Source organism: Nelumbo nucifera, chromosome 7, assembly GCF_055504915.1.
Source record: "Nelumbo nucifera cultivar China Antique chromosome 7, China Antique-T2T, whole genome shotgun sequence".
Lineage (NCBI taxonomy): Eukaryota > Viridiplantae > Streptophyta > Magnoliopsida > Proteales > Nelumbonaceae > Nelumbo > Nelumbo nucifera.
Genome location: NC_142655.1, coordinates 28,378,315 through 28,399,540, shown reverse-complemented (window position 1 = coordinate 28,399,540; position 21,226 = coordinate 28,378,315). Strand labels below are relative to the sequence as shown.

The following is a 21,226-nucleotide window of genomic DNA, read 5'->3' as shown; positions in this document are numbered from 1 at the left end:
GGGGTTTTTCTTCTCTCACATGCTTCACTTTTTTCTTGGCTTTCAGAAAAACTTCAACAGATTTAGCCCAAGACACATAATTCTCACCATTCAGTTTTATAGAAGTCATCTGCATATTCAAATAATCAGAAGGGACCATCACACTTGATTTGCATTCACTGCTGTCTCCCATGACTGCACAAGTAAAATGGGAGAAATTCTACAACTAGGTTGTCACTCTACTGCACTAATTAGTCACCACACTACACACTAACAACTGAATACTACTAGGGTTCCTACTATCATTGGTTTCAGCAACAACACTCACAATTCTTCACCACTGTTAGCAATAACACCACTGCTGCCGTCCACTGTTAGCACCATAAACCCTCACAATACACCTCAGAATAGGACATTCAGTTTTGCAACATATCAATATATATATATTTTTTCTACACAACACAATTTGATTCAGATATCATGTACCTGTTTCACCAAATCTGCACTGTCACCATCCTCACGAAACCAACCCTCTTCGAATTGTCAAGTAGAGGGTTTTCTACCAACCATACAAAACCACAACAACAGCACTCATTGGAGGCATGAAAACCCCTAGAAGGAGAAAACAACCAGTCCTTTTTTTTCTTTCTGAGAAACTCCTGGCTATCAGTGAGAATTCTGCAAAACCCTAGGAAAGAATGCGCAGGATAGAGAGAAAAGAAGGAGACTGATCTGAACTGATTAACCTAGCTCTGATACCATGATAAAATTCGGATATAGTGTCCGTACGATTTCAGATAAGAAGAAGGAGAAGAAGAAGAACAATTTCAGTCGAACTAGAGAGAAAACTCATCTTCTCTAGTTGGCCAGCCTTTATTTATACTTTTCTAAATAAACAAGAATTACTCTTATGCCCTCACTTAAGTGAGAACCATATCAGCTAAACAATTAACATATAACTTAATATAAAACGTCTATACTACCCTTCTACAGCCGACTTTAACAATCTTCTTATCCATTCCCGACTGACTAGAAGTTTATGGGTAAAACTACCTGGTCTTTTTGAAGTTCAGATTTGTTTCCCAAAAACTCTGGCCTATTATGGAGTTGGCAGCTGAAGGGCTTATCTAAAGAAGGTAAGGTGGTATTGGAGAGTAGGACTGGCAACAAAAGATACCCCGCTGAAAGAATTTGGGGGTAAATTGTATTCTTGGGTGGGAACACACAAATACTTTAGGAGTAAACCTTACAATTATTATTATTTTTTTTGAGTATAGCTCTCTTTTGTATCTATGCACACAGGATAGAAATGTATAGAGAATACATGGACCACTGCACAGTGACTTGTGCAGATTGAGTAGAAAGTGGAAAACTGCAATCTGATTTGAAACCTATGATAGACAAGAAATAGAAAAGAAGTTTTGTAGAGAAGAGAAGAAGAGAGAAATTGGAAAGAATGGGAGAGACAAAAATCAGATCTGGCTGCCCCTTTCGTTATCTTATATACTCACAAATAAATCTAATTACACTGTCAAGTATACCCTTAGTAAGTTGGTTACTGCTAATCAATATAAAAAACACTCTTAATAAAACATAAACTAATGGGCTTTGGGCCCAGTAACTCTAACTGGACTTTATAAACAAAAACTCAAGGATTATTAGCCGAATCTCAACACTCCTCCTCAAGTTGGGAATAGATGTCACACATTCCTAACTTGCATAGATCATGCTCAAGATTATTTCTTGCAACCCCTTTTGTGAGAACATCAGCTAGCTATAAGTCAAATGCAATATATGGTAGGCACACTTCTCCAGATGTCACCCTTTCTCTTATGAAATGTCTATCCACTTCTATATGCTTCGTCCTATCATGTTGAACACTTGATTATCACAGTATAGCATCATAGGTTTTTTGCCTCAACTTGAATCCCTCATAACATGGGGTGGACCTAGAGGAGCTTTGAAACACCATGTGCCATAGCTCTGTATTCAGCTTCTGCACTTGACCTTGCTACAACTGATTGTTAATTACTCTTCCATGAAACTAGATTACCTCCAATAAGAGTGCAAACTCCTGATGTAGATCTCCTGTCATCTAGGAACCCTGCCCAAACAACACATGTGTAACTTCTAATTTCAATTGTTCATGGTCAACAAACAATATGCCTCTACCTGGGTGTCCCTTCAAATAGGCAAATATCCTGTCAATAGCCTCCTAGTGCTGAACTTGTGGGGCATGCATGTACTGACTTACCACACTAACTGCATAAGAGATACCTAGTCCTGTCATGCATAAGTGTAGCAACCGACCCACCAATTTCTAATACCTTCCAACATCCTTCACTAACTCACCATCTAAAGCATTAATTCTATGGTTCTGAACAATAAGTGTATTAATTGGCCTTGCCCTAAGTTTTCCTGTCTCCTGTAGTAGGGCCAAAGCATACTTCCTCTAAGCAATGAAAATCCCATGCTTGGACCTTGCCACCTCAATGCCCAGAAAATACTTCAACCCCCCAAGCTCCTTAATCTCAAACTCCTAGTGTAGATTCCTCTTCAAGTTGTCAATCTCACTCAACTCATTTCCTATGACTACAATGTCATCTACATATACTGTCAACACTAACATCAATGATCCCCTTCTCTTCACAAACAGGGTATGATCAGATTGGGTTTGAGTATAGCCAAATACAATCATTTTTTTTTTGATAATTTAGCCAAATACAATCAATGCACTCCCTAAATCTATCAAACCAAGCTTTGGGTGATTTTTTCAAACCATATAAAGACTTTTTTTAATCTACATACCTTTCCTTTGACCACATCACTATAAAAGCTAGCTAGAAGGTCCATGTACACCTCCTCCGGCAAGCCTCCGTTAAGAAAAACATTCTTCATAGCAAGTTAGAAGAGGGGCCAAGAGTAGGTAGCTGTTTGAGATAAGAGGATCTAGGCTGAACTCATCTTGGCCACCGGTGCAAAGGTCTCTAGGTAGTCCATCTCATAGGTCTGAGTGTACCTTTATGCAACCAGCCTCGCCTTGTACCTCTCTATACTTCCATCAGCCCGGTACTTCATTGTATAAATCCATCTACAGCCTAATGTCTCATTGCCATCAGGTAAATCCACAATCTCACATGTAGGATTTTTAATCAATGCTTCCATTTTCTCTCTATCTTCAACTCAGGTTTGAGAGGGCCTCACTAACACTCCTGGGTATAGACACAGAGTCAAGGGAGGAAAGGAAGGCTTGATAAGAGGGAGATAAATCCCTTGTAGGAAAGGCGATGTGAAATGTAATGGGTTGTAGACTTATTCTTCCCCTTCCAGAGTGCAATAGGGAGGTCTAGGTCATCTACAATGGTGTTAGGAACAGGGGTGGTAGTATCAATAGGAACTAAAACATCAAATTGAGCAAAAGGCATACCTGGGTCTATGTCAACCGGAATCTCTGATCAGCCAATAGGGAGTGGTGTGGGTTCCTCTACTGTGGAATCAACCTCCTTGTGCTATCATAGGCGTTGTCATGTAAAAAACTGAGAAGTAGGACGTAGCGGAGCCAACATAGGAGCTAGAGCAGGTGGGTTAGACACTCGAGTTACGAAGGAGCTGGAACGGAACGTGGTGTAGATTGCTCATTTCCTTCTGCAAAACACTTCCTTTGAGAAAGACTTCTTGAGAGAATGGGTGTGAACCCAAAGAAAGTGACATCCATAATGACATACCAAATCCTTGAGACCGGATCATTACAAAAGTACCTCTTTTGATTTCCTACATACCCAAGGAAAACACACTTCTTCGCCTTAGGGTTCAACTTTGAGTAGTGAGGACCCAGAATATGGACAAAGCGTACACATCCAAATACCCTCAAAGGAATATGGAACATCTCCCCCTCATGAAAAAGAAGGTTGAACAGAGTAGCGTATCCAAGAACATGAGAGGGTACCCGATTAATCAAGAAGATTGTTGTAAGGACTGCATCACCCCAAAACCAAATTGGAACTAAAGTGCTCACCATCATACTTTTTGCTACTTTCACAATGCCAGGTTTTTCTCAAAGTATTCCCGAGCATTATCTGATCTGAACACCTTCACTCATACTCCAAGCTGTGGTAACACCATCTCATGGAATTGTTGTACCAAAGAAGGTACCTCATCACGGGATCTCATCAAGTATATCCAAGAGTACCAAGAATAATCATTGACAAACAGGAGAAAATAACAGTAGCCACCCATAGAAGGAATATGATATGGTCTCCACACGTTAGTATGAACAATGTCAAAAATCGAAGATCTTTTTATTGCTTGCTTTAAAAGAATGTCTACAATATTTTCTAAGTTGACAACCTTCACACTCTAAATTGGAGAACTTAACAGACTCAAACAACTTTGGAAACAAAAAACACAAAGAAGTAAAAGACAAGTGCCTTTACCGATTATGCCCAAGCATAACCTGACCCACTGACTCTGACTCATTATCCCAATTGACATGATGACTTTGATGACTGGGAAGCACATCAAGAAAATAGATTCCATTCACCTCACAACCACACCCAATCTCCTCTTTGATTCCAGATCCTGCAAAACACAATGATCAAGAGAAAAAATTATTGAACAATTCAAATTCCGTGTCAAACTACTAATAAATAAAAGGTTAGTACTCAATCTAGGAACATGGAATACAGAAGGCAGGGTAATGGTGTTGGTTACCTTGACAGACCCCTTCCTAGCAATCGGAGCATGGGATCCATTAGTTGTGGAAACTCTATCTCTATCAGAGCAAAGGTGGTACGAGGAGAAAATGGTGGAAATATTGATCATATGTTCTGAGGCTCTTTAGTCTATAATCCAAGGAGGTCCCCCCTTACCTATGGTGGAGGCATAGTTTGTAGTGGTATGTGAACTACCTATATGTGCAAACTAGGGCTGGCCATGAGCTGAGGATGAGGGACAAAATCATTATTTCGAGCCGGCCCACGAGCTAAGCTTTTCATGAGCTATCCAAGAACCCTCTATTTGCTAATGTTCATTCACTCATCCAAATAAAGTATCTTCTTAAAAGGCAATTAAAGTTATAAAATCATTATTTTTTATGTGAGAATTAAGAATTTAAGACCCTAACATGGACTTATTTGGTCTTGCCTTGAGGGGCGTGGTACAAAGGCGACTCGTAGAATCAGGAGTGCATTATGTTTTACGTGACATTAGCTATTTGAAGTAATGCAATTGAGGAAAAAAAGAGATTGTGGGTTTTACATGCTTGAAAATGCTTTATATGTTTGATTTTATTTTTAAATTTTCATTTGAATACGTTTTACATGTTATGTTTATGTATTCTAATTTTAGATAATAGGTTTTCTAAAACATTTATTTTAAAATTTAAGTTTATATTTTTTAGGGTAAATTACAGATAGGTACCTTGTAAGGTACCCTGAACTTTCAATTGCAATACTTGAGTACCATGAACTCTCAAAAGTAGACACTTAGGTCCATCCATTAGTTAAACATTACATAATGCCAAAAATACCCTCGTGTATTTCTGAGATCATTCTCAACTAATCGAATGTCTCCCCATGATGATGTTCTCACATGGACAGCAAATAACATATTCAAAATTTCTAATGATGGCATTCTATAGAATGATCTAAAAAATACACAAGAAGGGTATTTTTTGACATTTTAACTAATGGAATACTAACAAATGGACCCAAGTGTCTATTTTTGAAAGTTCAGGGAACCTATCTGTCACTACCCCCAATGTACAGTGTACCTATCTGTAATTTACCCTATTTTTTATTAGTATTATGTTTAATATTTATATTTTTTTTGCATTTTGTTTTAACTTTTTTGGCAATTTTTTGACATTTTTTTATTTTTAGCATTTTTTTTTAATTTTTGCACCTTGCTTTAAAAAGGTGTGTGCCTCGCCTTGCACCTTGCGTCTGTGGCGCAAATTGCCCCTGCATTTTTAAAACACTAGGAATAATGCAACTGATGGCTTTCTACAGAGTACAGACATTAGAGGTTCACTTCCTGGGGTTAAGATTCATCCATAAGATGTCCTTTGGTTCTTTCTGAACCCAAATGCTGGTCTAGCATTATTGGCCCAATAGATGATCATTCTCAGCAAATGTGAATAAACTCAGCAGAAAAAATATAAAACTCGACTATTGATTCATGAAAACAGACTACAAAACTTTACTTGATGAAATCCTCTTAATCTCTTCCCTCTCCCAGTCAGAAATGAGAATACATTAAATTAAAATTTCTTCTTAAAAAAATTCTCTTAATTTTTATCATTGACTTTATTAATAATTAACATTTCCTGTTACTAATGAAATTTTCAGGAAAAGGAGATTGGATGAGATTTGTCTTGAAAGGTTTCAGCAATACAGCCGAACCTTCATACAATCATGGATCTTGCAAGGTAAGTGACACTTTTGAGTTGGAAGTCAAGTTAATTGCCCTGTGAATATTGAGGAGCATGCTAAGCTAAATGGTATTTTTTTAATCAAGAACCAAAGAAGCTTGTTAATGAAAAATGGAATACAAGAAAAAATGAAGATGCCTAAGAGAGAAGGATTTCAGGTGCAGGTATCAGGTGTGGATGCTTGAGAAAGTAAACATGAGAAACAAAATACAACCCAAGCTGCTCTGGGACTGTGTAATGCTTTCCAAATTTAGATGAAATAGTGTCAATTTAAAACTTTCGTTTTCCTGGTGAATTTGGTTTAGATATCACTATGGGTGATCATGGGCCCAGCCGGGCTTTGGGCCTATGTCTCTATACGCATGATACTTAATATATATAGTATTTTTATATCATATGAAAAATCTTATGACAATGTTAAATTATCTATAAAAATAAATGAGCAGTCAGCAGTTTTTTTTTTTCAAAAGTTCAAAGGGAATTTGGCAGGGATAACCTCTCTCCCCATTATTATTTATTTGTGTGTGTGGAGGTCTTGGCCCAATTTATTAAGAGAGTGGCTAGTGGGGGCAGTTTGGATGGTTTTACTATTGCTCCTTCAGCGGGCAAGGTCCAGGTTCTTCATTTTGCTGATGATGCCATTTTCTTTTTGGGGTCAGATCACTCTCTGATCCTTCTGCTGTGGGGTGTTCTAATGTGGTTTGAGGTGGTCACCAGATTAAAGGTGAATCTAGCGAAAAGTTCTTTAGTCCCTGTTGGCCAGGTGGAGGATGTGGATGGCCTAGCTGAAGTTGTTGCTTGTTGGGTGGACTTTCTTCCCATAAAATATCTCAGCCTCCCTTTTGGGGCCAAATGTTCTGCCTCTTCCATTTCGAATCAGGTGCTTGAAAGGATGGAGAAAAGGCTATCTTCCTGGAAAGTTATATCTAACTGCAGAAGGAAGAAAGTTACCTTGATAAAGAGCACTTTAAGTAGTCTTCCAACCTACTTTTTGTCCCTCATCCTCATCCCTGCAAAAGTGGCAAAAAGAATTGAAAAGATGCAGAGAGACTTCCTTTGGAGGGGTTGGCAGGGCGACAAAGATTCATGTTGTGAGCTGGGATCTTGGCATAAAAAATATTAGAAACTTCAACGTGGCTCTTCTCTGTAGTCTGTAAATGGTTATGGAGGTTTGGTGTAGAGAGAGAAAGATAGAGAGGTGGTGGGGGAGGTTAATTGTTGCTAAATTTGAGGCATCTAATGGTGATTGGAGGTCTTATGTTCCCCTTCCCTCCTATGGTAGCTGTGTGGAAAGACATCATGCAAATTATAATGTTTTTCTGCAAAGTACTTCATACAAAGTTGGTGATAGTGGAAGATTGAATTTGGAAAGATGATGCATGGTGTACAAGTGAACCCCTGTTCCATCACATTTACCAGATTGCAACTGACAAAGATGCCCCTGGTTGCTAATTCATATGAGTGGCAGGATGAGGTGGTGGTGTGGTCCCCTAGCCTAAGGAGAAATCCTCAAGATTGGGTGTCAGGTGTTGTTTTGGAGTTTCTTCAAGTGATCAGCAATTTAAGCATCAGAAGGGGGAGGGACGGTGAGTGGGTCTAGAAGTGGGAAAAGAATGGGAATTGGAAGAGACAGAAGTGGAGTTTACAAAAGTAGACAAGTCTAGATAAGTACAATTCCCTCAAAGATTTGCTTCCTACTCTGGGCTGTATCTCTTGGAAGGATCTAGCAAAAGACAGTCTGATTAGAAGAGGGGTTTGAATTCAAGACCCTGCCTGCCCTCTGTGTAATCATTTTATGAGTGCATAGATCATCTGTTCATCCACTGCCCAAAGGTGTATAAGATCTGGCTTCATTTCATAAAAGCTGCAAACCTTTCCTGTGTTTGTCCAAAAAGTCAGAGAGTGCTTACTGGTTGGTTCCCACAGGGTTTAAGTGCAGATGGCAGATTATTTTGGAGCCTAATCCCTGCAGCTCTGGTGTGGTTTGGAGAGTTTGGTTGGAGAAAAATAAAAGAGTTTTGAAGGGGCTTTATTTGCAGATTGAGGAGTTGATGAATTCTGCAGTGGGGATGTTGAGTTCTTGAATTGTGGCTGTCAGGGACCCTTCCCATCAGCCTAGTTGTAATGTTTTGCATTCCATATCTTTGTGGTGTATGTGATTGTTAGTGGTCCTGGGGATGTGGGGTCAGATGTTTGAACTCCCCCCCCCCCCTCTTTCTGTATTTGGCTATATATATATCTATCTGCGCTAGAAATGACCACCCCTAGATATTGTATATTTGTTTCTGTGTGGGGTTTATTCTGGGTGAATTTAAGGTAAAATATAGGGTTTATGTCATTGTTTTGTAATATCTTATTTCTCAAATACTTGTAGGAGTCTATGATATCCAGATACCTATGCATGCCTACTGCCTAGTGTACCATTGTTGAATATGATAGCAGATATTGCATGGATACTTCTAGATGTACTTTATAGCATTAACACTTCTAAAATATATAAAATGTTGTGTTTTAACAAATTATACTATAAAATAATATGGACCTGTATAAGTACATGGAAATTACATTGGATACCCTTACCAGTATGCATGTCATGGATTTTAGGAAATGGAGAGTTGTATCCCTATTTTCTTTTTCCATGTTAGTATCCATATCCCTATCCAGACATCATACATCGGAGTACCTCTGCCCACCATTCTGATAATGATAATGTCACATGACTTCTTTAGCTGTCTAGTGTATTAATGTTACAAAGTTTGATGGACATATCAAAGTTTTTGGCTGTCTAGTGTATTTCTTAGTTTCCTAAAATAATGATTTTAGGATGATCAAATTTAGATTCACCATCTCTCATGTCATAAAAGTGCCACATTTGATGCTTGGTGCTTTTTGCCAGATAAAAAGTTAAAAACCACAAAAAATTCTTTGTTTTTATTGTTGAGGTATAAGGGTATAATTGGATTGAGTAAATGAGGGGGAAATACATAAGTACTTCTACGAGGCATATAAATCATATGTAATTTTATGTATTTGAGAGGGGTTTTAGGTCTTGTTGCCTCCTTTTCTTAACCCAACAAAATATTACTAGTTGGTCACAATCAACCAATCCATTCTCATCTCTTTCTCTCTCTCTCTCTCTCTCTCTTTCCATAAGTCATAACACACTCAAGCACCACAGAATAATCAACAATAATTCAACTTGGTATTAGAACTTCATGCTTGAAACCTGAGGAAGTTTCTTCTCCACTTGTGACCTTTTGGCGTCATTAGCCATGTGGATGACATCATTGGACATTTTAGACACCAACTTTTCTTACAAGTTTCATATTCATTGGATGAAGGCCAACATTTTTCTGATTTTTTTTTAATGAAATTTGTAGAAATCAGTTTTGCCATTGATGGGCCATAGCTTCTTCTTAAGACTGAATGAGTGTATGAGGCATGGTATTTGATCTCTGACATATTTTGTGATCAAAGGAACCTTATTTGATTTGATTTGGAGCAGTGTTGATTTTTGGGAAAATTTTCTCTTCCTATTTTACTGCCAAGCTTGTTTCCCCCCCTTCTTAGACTGTTTTATCTTAGAGGCAGTCAGCTGCCTGCTACTAGTTATGACAGTAGAGAGACTTGGGTGGGAAAGGTTGTTTGATTTTGCTTCTATATTCTGTATTGCATTTTCCTAATTTGCCTACTAATTTGTGATCTTGGAAACAGCCTCTCTGTATCTGCAGGGGTAAGGTTGCATATATCTGTCCCTCCCTAGACCCCGCATTGGCAGGAGCCTCATGCACTGGGCTGCCCTAGTAGGATTAAGAAAGTTATTGAATTCTAGCTTCACTTTTTTCCTCATTATTGTATTCTTCAAGGCTTTGGTTCAAAGAAAGAATTTAAGAGTGGTAGTGAGACTGTTAGCTTCTATGATCTATCTCATAGATTGTGGAACACTGCAACTACCTCTACATCTTACCTGTCTAAAGGATATAGTAGTACTACTAGTAATTAAAGACAAAACAATGCATTGGCATTGGAGACTTGGTCGTCATTCTTTTTCTCATCTGAAACCGGGGCTTCCTTTGTGTGTTTGATTCTTGTCTCTTGGAAGTTGGAACATTATTGTATAGTCTATGACTTCAAGAAAACATTGTTGAGTTTCATATCCTTTGAATAATATGAAAGTTCTATTCCATTTGCAATTGTTCACTCTGATTTGTGGAGTCTTATCTTTACTATTTCAATGTTTGGACACCATTGTTTTGTTACTTTTGTTCTTTTTATTTAATAGTTGAATGATATTTTCATTAATGATGAGGAAGAAAGAGTATAATCAGCCTAAGAAGTGGCTCAAGATGCTACCTCCCCTTTAAGAATGATTACAGTTTTGTTACTTTTCTTGATGATTATACTTAGTGTACTTGGATTTATTTAATGAAATCTAGGAATTACTTGTTCAAAATTTCCACACAATGGTGGGTGCACAATTTGAAAGACCTATGAAGTTTCTTTGTTTTGACAATGAGGGAGAGTACATGTACTCAAAGCTTCGAATTTTTTTTTTCTAAGCATGAAATAGAACACCAAACAAAACTTGGGTTGGAACTCCTTGAAAGAATGGAGTAGTTGAGAGGAAGAACTGTCATCTCTTGGGGAAATCAAGAATCAATTTGATCCTAACCCTGAGCCTTGGGGTCTATGAATTGAAGCCACCAAGGGCTTGACTAGTCAATATAGGCATGACTTGCACTAGGCATGTAGGAGTACAGCAAACACTTTACCAGTTAGCCAGTTGGAGAAGAGATGACCTGACCACATATTTTTTTGATCGGTAACTATTAGAAATTTATTGCTTGAAAAAAGGGTTATAATTACAAATCTATACTATATATAAAAGTGCAGATGCAGAGTGAAAGTTTTTTTGAACTAAAATTGCCCTCTATTTTTTTTGTTTGAGAAAGGGTATAAAAGTCATTTTATTACAACTTCAATGTCAGCTTTATTGGCTACAAAAATGCCCATATTTGTGTATTTAGTCTATCTTTAATTGTAAGTGTTGAAAATGTAATTTCAATTATTACTTTCTACATCATTTAATCCCTACTCATTAAGTCTTATATTTAAGGTATTAACTTCTTATTAAATCCTATATTTAAGTTATTTTTCACCAATAAATGTTACTAATTTTTTAATTTTAACAATATAAATCCATATATTTTAAAACTGACCCAAAAACAAAACCATTATTTATCCAAGTGGTGGGTAAGAAATTCAACTATTTGAATAAAATTGATCAACCTATGAAGTCATAGTTAGATAATAAAATTTTAAAGTAGAAATAAATATAGAAATTTACAAAAATGTAGAAAAAATTAAACACTTTTATGATATTTTTGTCAATCAAATTAAAAAAAAATAATTGTAATAAACAAGAATTATTTTTATTGATAATGAAAATGAAATACATAATTTAGAATTGATAAAAAATGAAATTATTTCACCGTTTGGCAAAGATCAATAGTTCAACTTTTGGGTCAAATGTGTTAACCTTTAATATCATAAATAAATAGTAAAATTAATAAAATATAAAAATACAAAAATGAAAAAAAAAACATAAATTTTGCAAAAAACATTCAAGCACATGTATAGTATCATATATTTGTCATATTTAAACAAAAAGTAAGTGTGACATATCAGAATTATTTTTTACACACAGAAATATAAAAAAAAACATTATAGAAAAAATTGAACACATCTATAATTCTATATTTGCACTACTATTAAAAATAGGAATAAGATTGTGGAACTTTCTTTGGACTAAAATACTCGTTTTTGAATTAATCCCTGCTTAATTGTGAGGTTTAAACTGTAAATTGAACTACTATTTTTAGCCTCATTCAATTCAGTCTATTTAAATCTTACATTTTTTGATAAATGAACAAAAAAAGATTCACCAAAAAGATAAAACATTACAAAAAGAAGAATCTAGCCAAGCAGGTAGGCCTATCAATGATATTGAAACTTCACAACTTGATATGATTATCACATATTTGGCTAAGATGTATATGTAATCAGATTTAGATTTTGCAATTTGCATCTGATTAATAATAAACAAATAAAATAAAATAAAAAATACATAAAGTTTATAGAAAATTTTGGATACATTATTACTATCATTATCATCATCTAGGTTTGCCTTACTAGTGAAGTAAGGTAGCTAGTCTCAGCTATCCACCTTAGAGATTCCTCAGATACAAATCTCCTTTTAGGGTACCAGACCCCAATACAATTGATCTCTTTGAACCCCTTGTTTTTCCAAGCCATCAGCTAGGTTGTTTGCTGATCTAAACCCATGCAACCTTTCTGCCCAATTCTTGCATGAGAGCTCTAATTTCCCAAAGAAATTGCCTATTAACAAAGAGATTTCTTTCTTAACAGCAATTTGTGAAAGAACAAACTTGATATATTTGAATGTTAAAACCTTAATCATGTCCAATCGTGAAATTAATCAGTTCATTCATGCAATGATTGATAAAAGCTCATCCGTAAGCTTCTTGCCCTCCCTATCTTTCAAATTTATAGATGATTTCGTCACCAAATCTTAATTTTCAGGGCCATTATAAGGCAAAGCACATTTTAGTTAAGATGGCATCTATTCTGAACTATGAGTAACTTACTCATTTTAAATCTCATGGTGTAAGGTTCAAACAACATAACTTATTGAACAAAAGAGAAAATTTAGCTAGTGTTTTCTTAATTTATTTTTTAATCAACGATAGGGGATCCTGTGTTTGTTTGAGGTGGTTTTAGTGTTAATACTAATCTTAGAAAAAGTTCCATTATCCTGGTCAGACGGATTGTGGAAGTGAAGGTTTAGAATTGGTGATGGGATGTAAGGTTGCAAAACTTCCTACCAAATATTTGGGCCTTTCATATGGTGTCAAGTGCAATTCTAGCACCATCTAGGGTCTAGTGATTGAGAGATTTGATAGAAGACTTTCCTTGGAAAGTTATTTATCCAAAGGTGGCAAAGTGACTTCAATCAAAAGTATCTTGGCAAATATTCCTTCTTATTGTCTCTTTCCTTGTTCCCCCATCCTAGCAAAGATGGCAAATAAACTTGAGAAATTGCACAATGTCTTCCTTTAGAAAGGATGGAAGGATGAAAAGAAGATTCACTTGGTGGACTGGGTATTGATTTGTTCTAGAAGGCTGCATGACGGTTGAGGATTAGAAGATTAAAAGTGGTGAGCTTTGTACTTGTAGAAATTAGGCATTGGCACTATAGCATTGAATCTGTAAGTTGGTGGAGGCAACTAGTGGAGGCTAAGTTTAGATCAAGGAACTGGGGATGGGATTCTGGCCTTGCATACTCATCTTATGACTGCTCGGTTTTCAAAGGCATGGACATGTCATTTAATTCTTTCATAATTGGGATCTCTTATAGGGTATGTGATGGATCAAATGTAAGGTTTTTGATGGAGACGTGATAGGACCTCAACCCCCTGGCATCTCTATTCCTAAATCTTTTCAAAGTGGCTGACAAGAAGGAATGGCTAGTTTCTGAGTATTATTAAATGGTGAAGAACAAGGTGGTTTAAGCCCCTTAATTCCATAGAGATCTCCAGGACCAGAAGATGGGCGAGGTGGCTGATCTGTTACTGAAAACCCAAATTCCAAAATCTGGTGTTCCCAATGAATGCCTTACCAAAGACAAACTGATTAAAAGAGGTTTGGAAGTTCCTTGCGTTTTTTTATCAATAACTGTATCACCTTATTAGAAATTCAAAACATAGTACAATGAACAATGACAAGGGAGAGATAAGCTCTCTTAGCTCTCCCAGTGAATTCTCAAAGCAGTTACAATTGATCCCAAAACAAAGATTCTCTATCTACCCCTTGTTTTGCTAATACATCAGCAAAGGAATTTTCACTTCTTTTAACCCAATGCAATTTTACTTCAATGTCCTGTGTTAGCCACTTCAACTTCTTCCTTTCATTGCTATAGATCCGAAGCCCATTCTTCTCCTCCTAAAGCTAACCCATCACCGACTTGGAGTCTCCTTCAATAATCAACTTTCTAATGCTCATACTCCTCTCTGTACTTCTATTACTGCCAACAACTCAGCCCTTAAGGAGTCACCTACTCCAATTGGTCCTGGAAAAAAGTGAGTCTCCATTCCTAGAAACACTTCCGATGCCTGAAGTCCCTGGATTTCCCACACTACTTCCATCAAAGTTCAGCTTGATAAAACCACTGTTTGGGGGAGACCAAATAGGAGTTACAACATCCTTAACAGGGGCTGAACCAGCTATTTCCTTCCAGCTTCTAAAAAGGTTATCCATTGGGATATCATCAAAAGGTTCCAAAGACTTAACCCAATATGCCACTTTGATGTTGACTGGAAGTTCCTTACTTGGGCAGTATATTCTGCAATCTTGATCTGGAGACACAGAAGATCACTTTGTTATTCCTTGCCCCAGAAGCACAAAGGTTTGACATCTTTTTTTTTTAATTTTTTTGCATCCCTTAATGTGAGTTGGTGCCTTCCCAAGTCAGTAAAGGAGGTCCTAGAAAGGTGGTACATCCAAGGTCTGAGTAGAAAAAAAATAAAACTGCCTAGAACTCCATTTTGGCAGCTGTCATTTGGTCAATATGGATGGAAAGAAATGCCAAGATTTTTGAGGGCTGAGTGATTTGAAGACTTGTTCAAGGATATACCCTTACAGGACATTTATAGAGATGCTTTCTTGGGAAAAGACTGTTAATCTGTTATCTCTTTTTCTTTCTGGACAATCTTGCATTCTACAGTCTTTCACAGTTTTTCTCTGTATTTGGAAAACAGGAATACCTCCTTTCTATTTATGTTGCTAATCTTTTTAGTAATGGATTATACTTTATCTTTCTCAAAATAAATAATTAAATGAACAAAAGTGAATAATTGACAGATAATTTTATCCGCAATGTGATGTTGTCTCAGCATTCTTAATCTATCAGTCATCTACTCTAGTCATTGATAAAAATAATATAGTGTATGGTTTCCTTAAACTACAATTTCTTATTAGATTTTTTCATTTACCACCTTGATGTGGATATATTTGTAAAATTGTATGTCTTCTTGACTGCTATTTTGAGATTTTTTGCCTAATATTTATTTATTCATATTGAATATGTATTATGTATTGCATCTATTTATATGTCCCATAGTGTTAAAATGTTCCTCCAAGCCAGTTTTATTTTTTGTTTTTGATTTTTTTTTTGAAGATTTTCAGTGTTACTATCTTTTTTGGTTCCTTAACAATATTCCTTGTATATGTTCTTTTGGTTCCTTAATCCAGTTCCCTGTTTCAGGCAAAGTGCTTGTGGATGGTAAAGTGGTAAACAAAGCAGGAACACCTGTATCTGATAAAGCTATTGTAGAGATAATGGCTGTAGTTCCAAAATATGTATGTAGGTGATTATTCTCTATAAGCAACCCCTGTCTAATAAATTGGATTGTGTTTTCACATATAGCCATTTAAATTTTTCAAGTTTTTCTTCGAATAAAAAAAAAATTATTTATATCTTATTGTGTTTTAATTCAGAGCGGGATACAAGTTGGAGGCTGCCATTGAACAGCTAGGTGTAGATGTTGCTGGAAAAGTAGTTCTTGATTCAGGGTTATCCACTGGGGGATTTACTGATTGCTTACTTCAGAATGGTGCTTCATTTGTTTATGGAGTTGATGTGGGATATGGACAGGTATGCCTTCATAAAAATTCAATTGGATGAGTTATTTTGAGAAAGCTTACGAAGTATCTGGTCTGGTTTTTTCCAATACTCATTTCTTCTATCTTTTCTTTCTACTGCTAATGGTGTTGCTTGGAAATTCTAAATTATGTGTGAATAGTATTCTTACTCTACATCATCCCAGCACATTTTTTCCACAACTTCTATTTGCCTGTTACTTTCTTTTTGTGTTATTAAGCAGTGTAGATGTGTTAATGATAACCTTTTTCAATGAAAACCTGTAAAGCTTCCTAAACTTCAGATATAAAAGCATGCATCTCATTTTTCTTTCTGTTTTTTCTCCTTGGAGTTTCGGACTTATAGTGTCTTAACAAGTATGATTTCATAGTGCTGTTTCTATCTCCTTGGGTTTTACTTGTAGTTGTCCTTTGTTTTTTCTTTTCCTTTCTTTTCCTTTCTTTTCCTTCATTTCTTTGTAACAGATATTAAATTCTTCATCAGGTGGCTGATAAGATACGTCGAGATGAACGTGTCTGTGTTATAGAAAGGACAAATTTAAGATACCTTTCTGGACTCCCACAAAAAGTCGATTTGGTGACCCTTGACCTTTCCTTTATCTCTATACTCCTGGTATGCTGCAACACATTAGAAATACGGAAGCTTAGTACATTCTCATATTTTTTTAATCATGAGTTGACTCCTAATTGTTTCTGGTTTCTTATCTGAAAAAAATGCTTCTAATATCTTTAAGATTGTGTTTATTTGAAAGGTGATGATGTAGAAATCGGGACTTATAACCATTGGGGATTAAAAACAAATTGGAATTATAACCATTGGGAGTAAAAACACATTGGAATTATCTTGGAATAGGCCATGTAATTAATCTTTTGAACATTTTCTCTATGGTAGAGAGATACTAGTGGTTAATTAATCTTTTCATGGGTATACCTATCAAAAAGAAAAGAATCCCAATAGAAAAATACCTAGTCATTGTTTGGGTATTTGCCAGAGATTTGCTCATTTATCTTGTCTCTGCACACCTGATAGTTCAATTTGAGAGATCATCTAGCCATTCAATTATCTGGATTCTCCATTTGGTGGTCTGATAAGAAATATCATCTAATCTAACTTCCAATATGCCCTGATCTGATGATACTACCCCATAATAAATTATGCTAGATCTATCCATTTTTATGATAATTTTCTTCTCTTGGATTGTCAAAGACGGTATGGGAAACTTTTGAGAAACAAAATTTACATGTTTTATTATTAGGTTTATTTAAGTGATCTGAATTCGGTTTTAGGACACCTAGTTGGAGACTGGAGCTTAGTTCACAGATGATGTAGCTTCTTTCCATAATGAGGCCTTGTTTTAAAATTTTAAGGTAGAGACAGTGTTATGTTTTAGGCTTACCGTACAGCAGCAGCATCCCACTGTTCTAACTTATCTATGACAAATGTATTTTCTGTTAATTTGTAGGCCATTCATATGCACCTTAATTTTTTTTAATGCAGGTAATGCCTGCTGTCATCAATGTCATGAAGGATGAGGCAACATTAGTTACACTTGTTAAACCTCAGTTTGAGGCCCGCAGATCACAGGTTTGTAATTCTGTTGTACTTGCTTCTCTTTTTCTTTTCAATATTTTTTCCAAAGTCATAGATGTATTTTCCTTATATCTCCTCCCCCCACCCCCCTTTTAAGTCCTCCAGTGGGTTTTGTAATGTAGCTTCAACGATTTAGGATGATTTGAGGAAAGGTTAATCCAAAGCACAGAATACACATCAAAACTAGTCCGTCATAAATGACTGCTAACTGAACCAAAACTATTATCAGGTGTACCTTGGTAAAGCCTGTGCACAATCCAGTTTGTGCAACAATCCAGTTGTACTTGTTAAGATTATGTCCTTTTATTTAACTTGCAAATCTTGAGACTCGCTAACTGATCTTTGATGAACTACACTGACTGCAGTCCCTTGACGGTTCGAGCTTGGGATTTTCCCCAATCCCCAGGTTACATGCTATTGTGCCCTACCTCAACAGATGACTTAGCTAAGATTTTACCACCTTTTCACATGCAAACATCCTCATCATTTTCCTTTTTAGTTCATTGCATTTGCATATCATTATGCTGTTGAAATGCAAATCTCTTTGATGCTTGGGTGATCACACTAACAAGAAGTGCATGCTGAGACAAGTGTTACTAGAACAGGACATATTCGAGGGCAAATTTTTGAAATACGGAGGCATGACACAAGGCATTCCACTACCCGGATGTGTGAGGCATAGTTTAGAATGTAAGAGGTGTAAGCCTCCTGGGCGCAAGGAAGCATACGCCTCCTCAAGAGGAGTTCTTCTTCTTCTGGTTGACAGCCAGCATAAAAACATTTAACCAATCCAATATGAATATGAATCATGAATCGTTTTGGCATGGCTCTTGATAGAGTACAATAGTGGGATGATTCATCTAGCTAACCCCAAATAATTGGGATTAGGTTTGAGTTGAGTTGAGTATGTAGTATGCATATCTGGATGATGGGTTTTATAAGCTTCAATTTCCTTCTCAGCTAGAACCTAGAAACTATTTGTTATTTTTTTCCTTAAATCTTTTCTTGTGATCTAGTTCTCATCATTTTCAGTTTAATGGGTATGAATTTCCTAATTTACAATGAGTCGCAGCCAAGAAAAGATATTTATCTACTCATTTATATTCTGGAGTTTGTTTCCTTCGCAGGTGGGAGGAGGTGGAATTGTAAGAGATCCCCTAGTCCATCAAGAAGTATGTATACATCCCCTGAACTTGTTATTTGATTGATTTATTGTAATATAGAAGCCTCAGAAACCCAATTTTTAAAAGTATAGAATTTACTTCAGCTCACACTACCAATTAACTGATTGCTTGAGTTCTTAAAAGCCCCATCAGAGATTGTGTTTAGCTCTTGGTGCCAGTAAAGCTGTTTGGTCAGTTGAATTCTGAAATTATTAGCTAACATGAAGCCTATGAGACTATGCAATTGTAGGATGAGCCTTCATGTCACTCCATTTTGGCTTTATCATGAATTGTTTTTGGTTATTGGAGCTTTTGTCTGTGGGTGTGGGTGTGGTTGTGGTTGTGTTTGAGCACGTGTTTGTATGTGTATGCATACGTCTATATGGACCATCCAACCTTAAAAACAAAAATTCCTTATTCTTGCATCAAGATATATCATCTCAGTGCCTTGCCCTGTGGTCTGTCCACCAATTTTCTTTTTTGTCCTGGGTAGTGCCCACCACAAATTTACATGCACACGCAGACACTCTTACACTTGTCCTAAAACAGTGAAGCATAATTGTTGGTTAACTTCATTGGTTTTTTAGGTATGCAAATGTGAAATTTCATTGATTTGGTTGTATTATTTAGGTTCTTGAAAGGATCATAAAGGGTGTTGAAAACTTTGGATTCTCCAGCAGTGGGTGGATTGAATCTCCAATAAAGGGTGCTGAGGGTAATAAAGAGTTCCTAGTTTGCTTTCATCGAACAGCTGAGAGAACCACATGCTAGTTTCTTGTACAGAGAATATTCCAATTTTCATCTTGTCAATTTCTAGAAATTGCAAAATTTTGACTTAGAGATGAAGATCAGCTTTGTCTTCAAAGAACATGGAGAATCCTTGCTTCTCTAGAAATGAAAGCGTGCTTGCATTACCGTCTGGATCTTGAATGCAAAAGTAGATGATGCCTACTGCCTCCAACAATACAATGAAATGCCAAAAGGCCGGAGGTGCATTCCTGTTCATTTTTGAAACCCTTCTGATGGTACAAGACTACAAGCAACAGTTTTTAAAGGGTAACCAAATGATATAACCAATACTCTTCATGTGAGAAGAATACTTTTATTTACAAAAATAATTGAAGATAGCCTTCTTTATTCAATTATATGGTTCAATGCCTTTCCCTAGTTTTTTTAAGAAATAATTGTATAAAGCCTTCCTTGATAAAATGACATTTCTTCATTTTGCCACCTGAATGTGTCAGAATTTTAATAGGCGAATATGTAAATCGGAATTGTCAACGGAAGTCAGTTATACCAAAGTTGGAATTGCAAGATGTATTTGATTCGTTTATATCCATTGGATTTGAATCAACTACGGACCAATAGTATAAATAAATTAAAATATTATATAATGAACTATAAAAAACTGTGATGTATTTCATGAACAAAATGAATTGAAAATAATTTTGTAGAACTTCGAACCTATGGCTGTATTAAACACTACAAACTAACCTCATTAATGAATAATTGGATACAATGTAAATTTTAACTATATACGAGCATTTATTTTTAAAACAAAATGGATTTTATTGGATGGGAGATGGGTGGATTGGCATTTGATCCAATTATAAACGGATTGAATTCGGATCACTTCGATGAAATCGAGTTCAAATTTGGACAAAGCATTTTGCAGGGAATGAGTCCGGACATTCTGCCAACAAAACACATTCCAATACCTTGTCAACATGATCAGGCACCACACATCTTGTATATGGCAAGGTCTCACTCTTATGGTGGGTCCCAGTCTTTTATTGGCAGGAGATCTATAAGAGGACGTTACTACATAACAGCAGAGTTATAAATCTAACATTTACAATTTCCAAGATTTCCATCTTATTTGACTACAAGTTGGTGTTGGATCTTTTCATTAAAATACAAGGTGACTATTGTTTTAGTTCTTGGGCACAAAGAAAAAGCTTCCTCCTTTGATGACTCTTTAGTAGCAAGTTCGGAATTGGATGAAAAATGTCGCAGCTAAAGCGCGGCTATCACCTAAGTTATTACATTCAAAACCAGATCGGACCAAACCAGGATTGATCGATTCCATTTCACCCCAAAACTGTTTTTTAGCTAAAATCATTGATTTGATCAGTGAATTGCTGATCCGGGTGGTCGAACCATCGATCCGAACGACGGTTTTTGGCCATTTTTTGTTTTGTTTTGTTTTGCTTTTATTTTTTATTTTTCTGTTAGAGCAGGTTAGACCGTTCGACCTAGGAACTGAACTCTAGAATAATTCCTTGTTTGGTCCAGTTTTAAATACCTTAAGAAAACAATTTTAGG

General features: G+C 36.2%; 1 protein-coding gene across 3 annotated transcripts in view; it reads left to right on the top strand.

Annotated features, from left to right (window-relative positions):
- Window positions 1-20,187, top strand: part of LOC104593364 (uncharacterized) — a 28,933-nt gene extending 8,746 nt beyond the window's left edge. For 2 of the 3 annotated variants that reach the window (XM_019197099.2, XM_088892455.1), the window contains exons 3-9: window positions 6,327-6,406; window positions 15,753-15,855; window positions 15,986-16,142; window positions 16,632-16,760; window positions 17,646-17,732; window positions 18,866-18,910; window positions 19,532-20,187. In XM_019197099.2, the coding sequence (XP_019052644.2) occupies window positions 6,327-6,406; window positions 15,753-15,855; window positions 15,986-16,142; window positions 16,632-16,760; window positions 17,646-17,732; window positions 18,866-18,910; window positions 19,532-19,672 (742 nt within the window). In that variant the 3' untranslated portion in view covers window positions 19,673-20,187. The other variant, XM_088892456.1, reaches the window with a different exon arrangement.
- The last annotated feature ends 1,039 nt before the right edge of the window (window positions 20,188-21,226 follow it).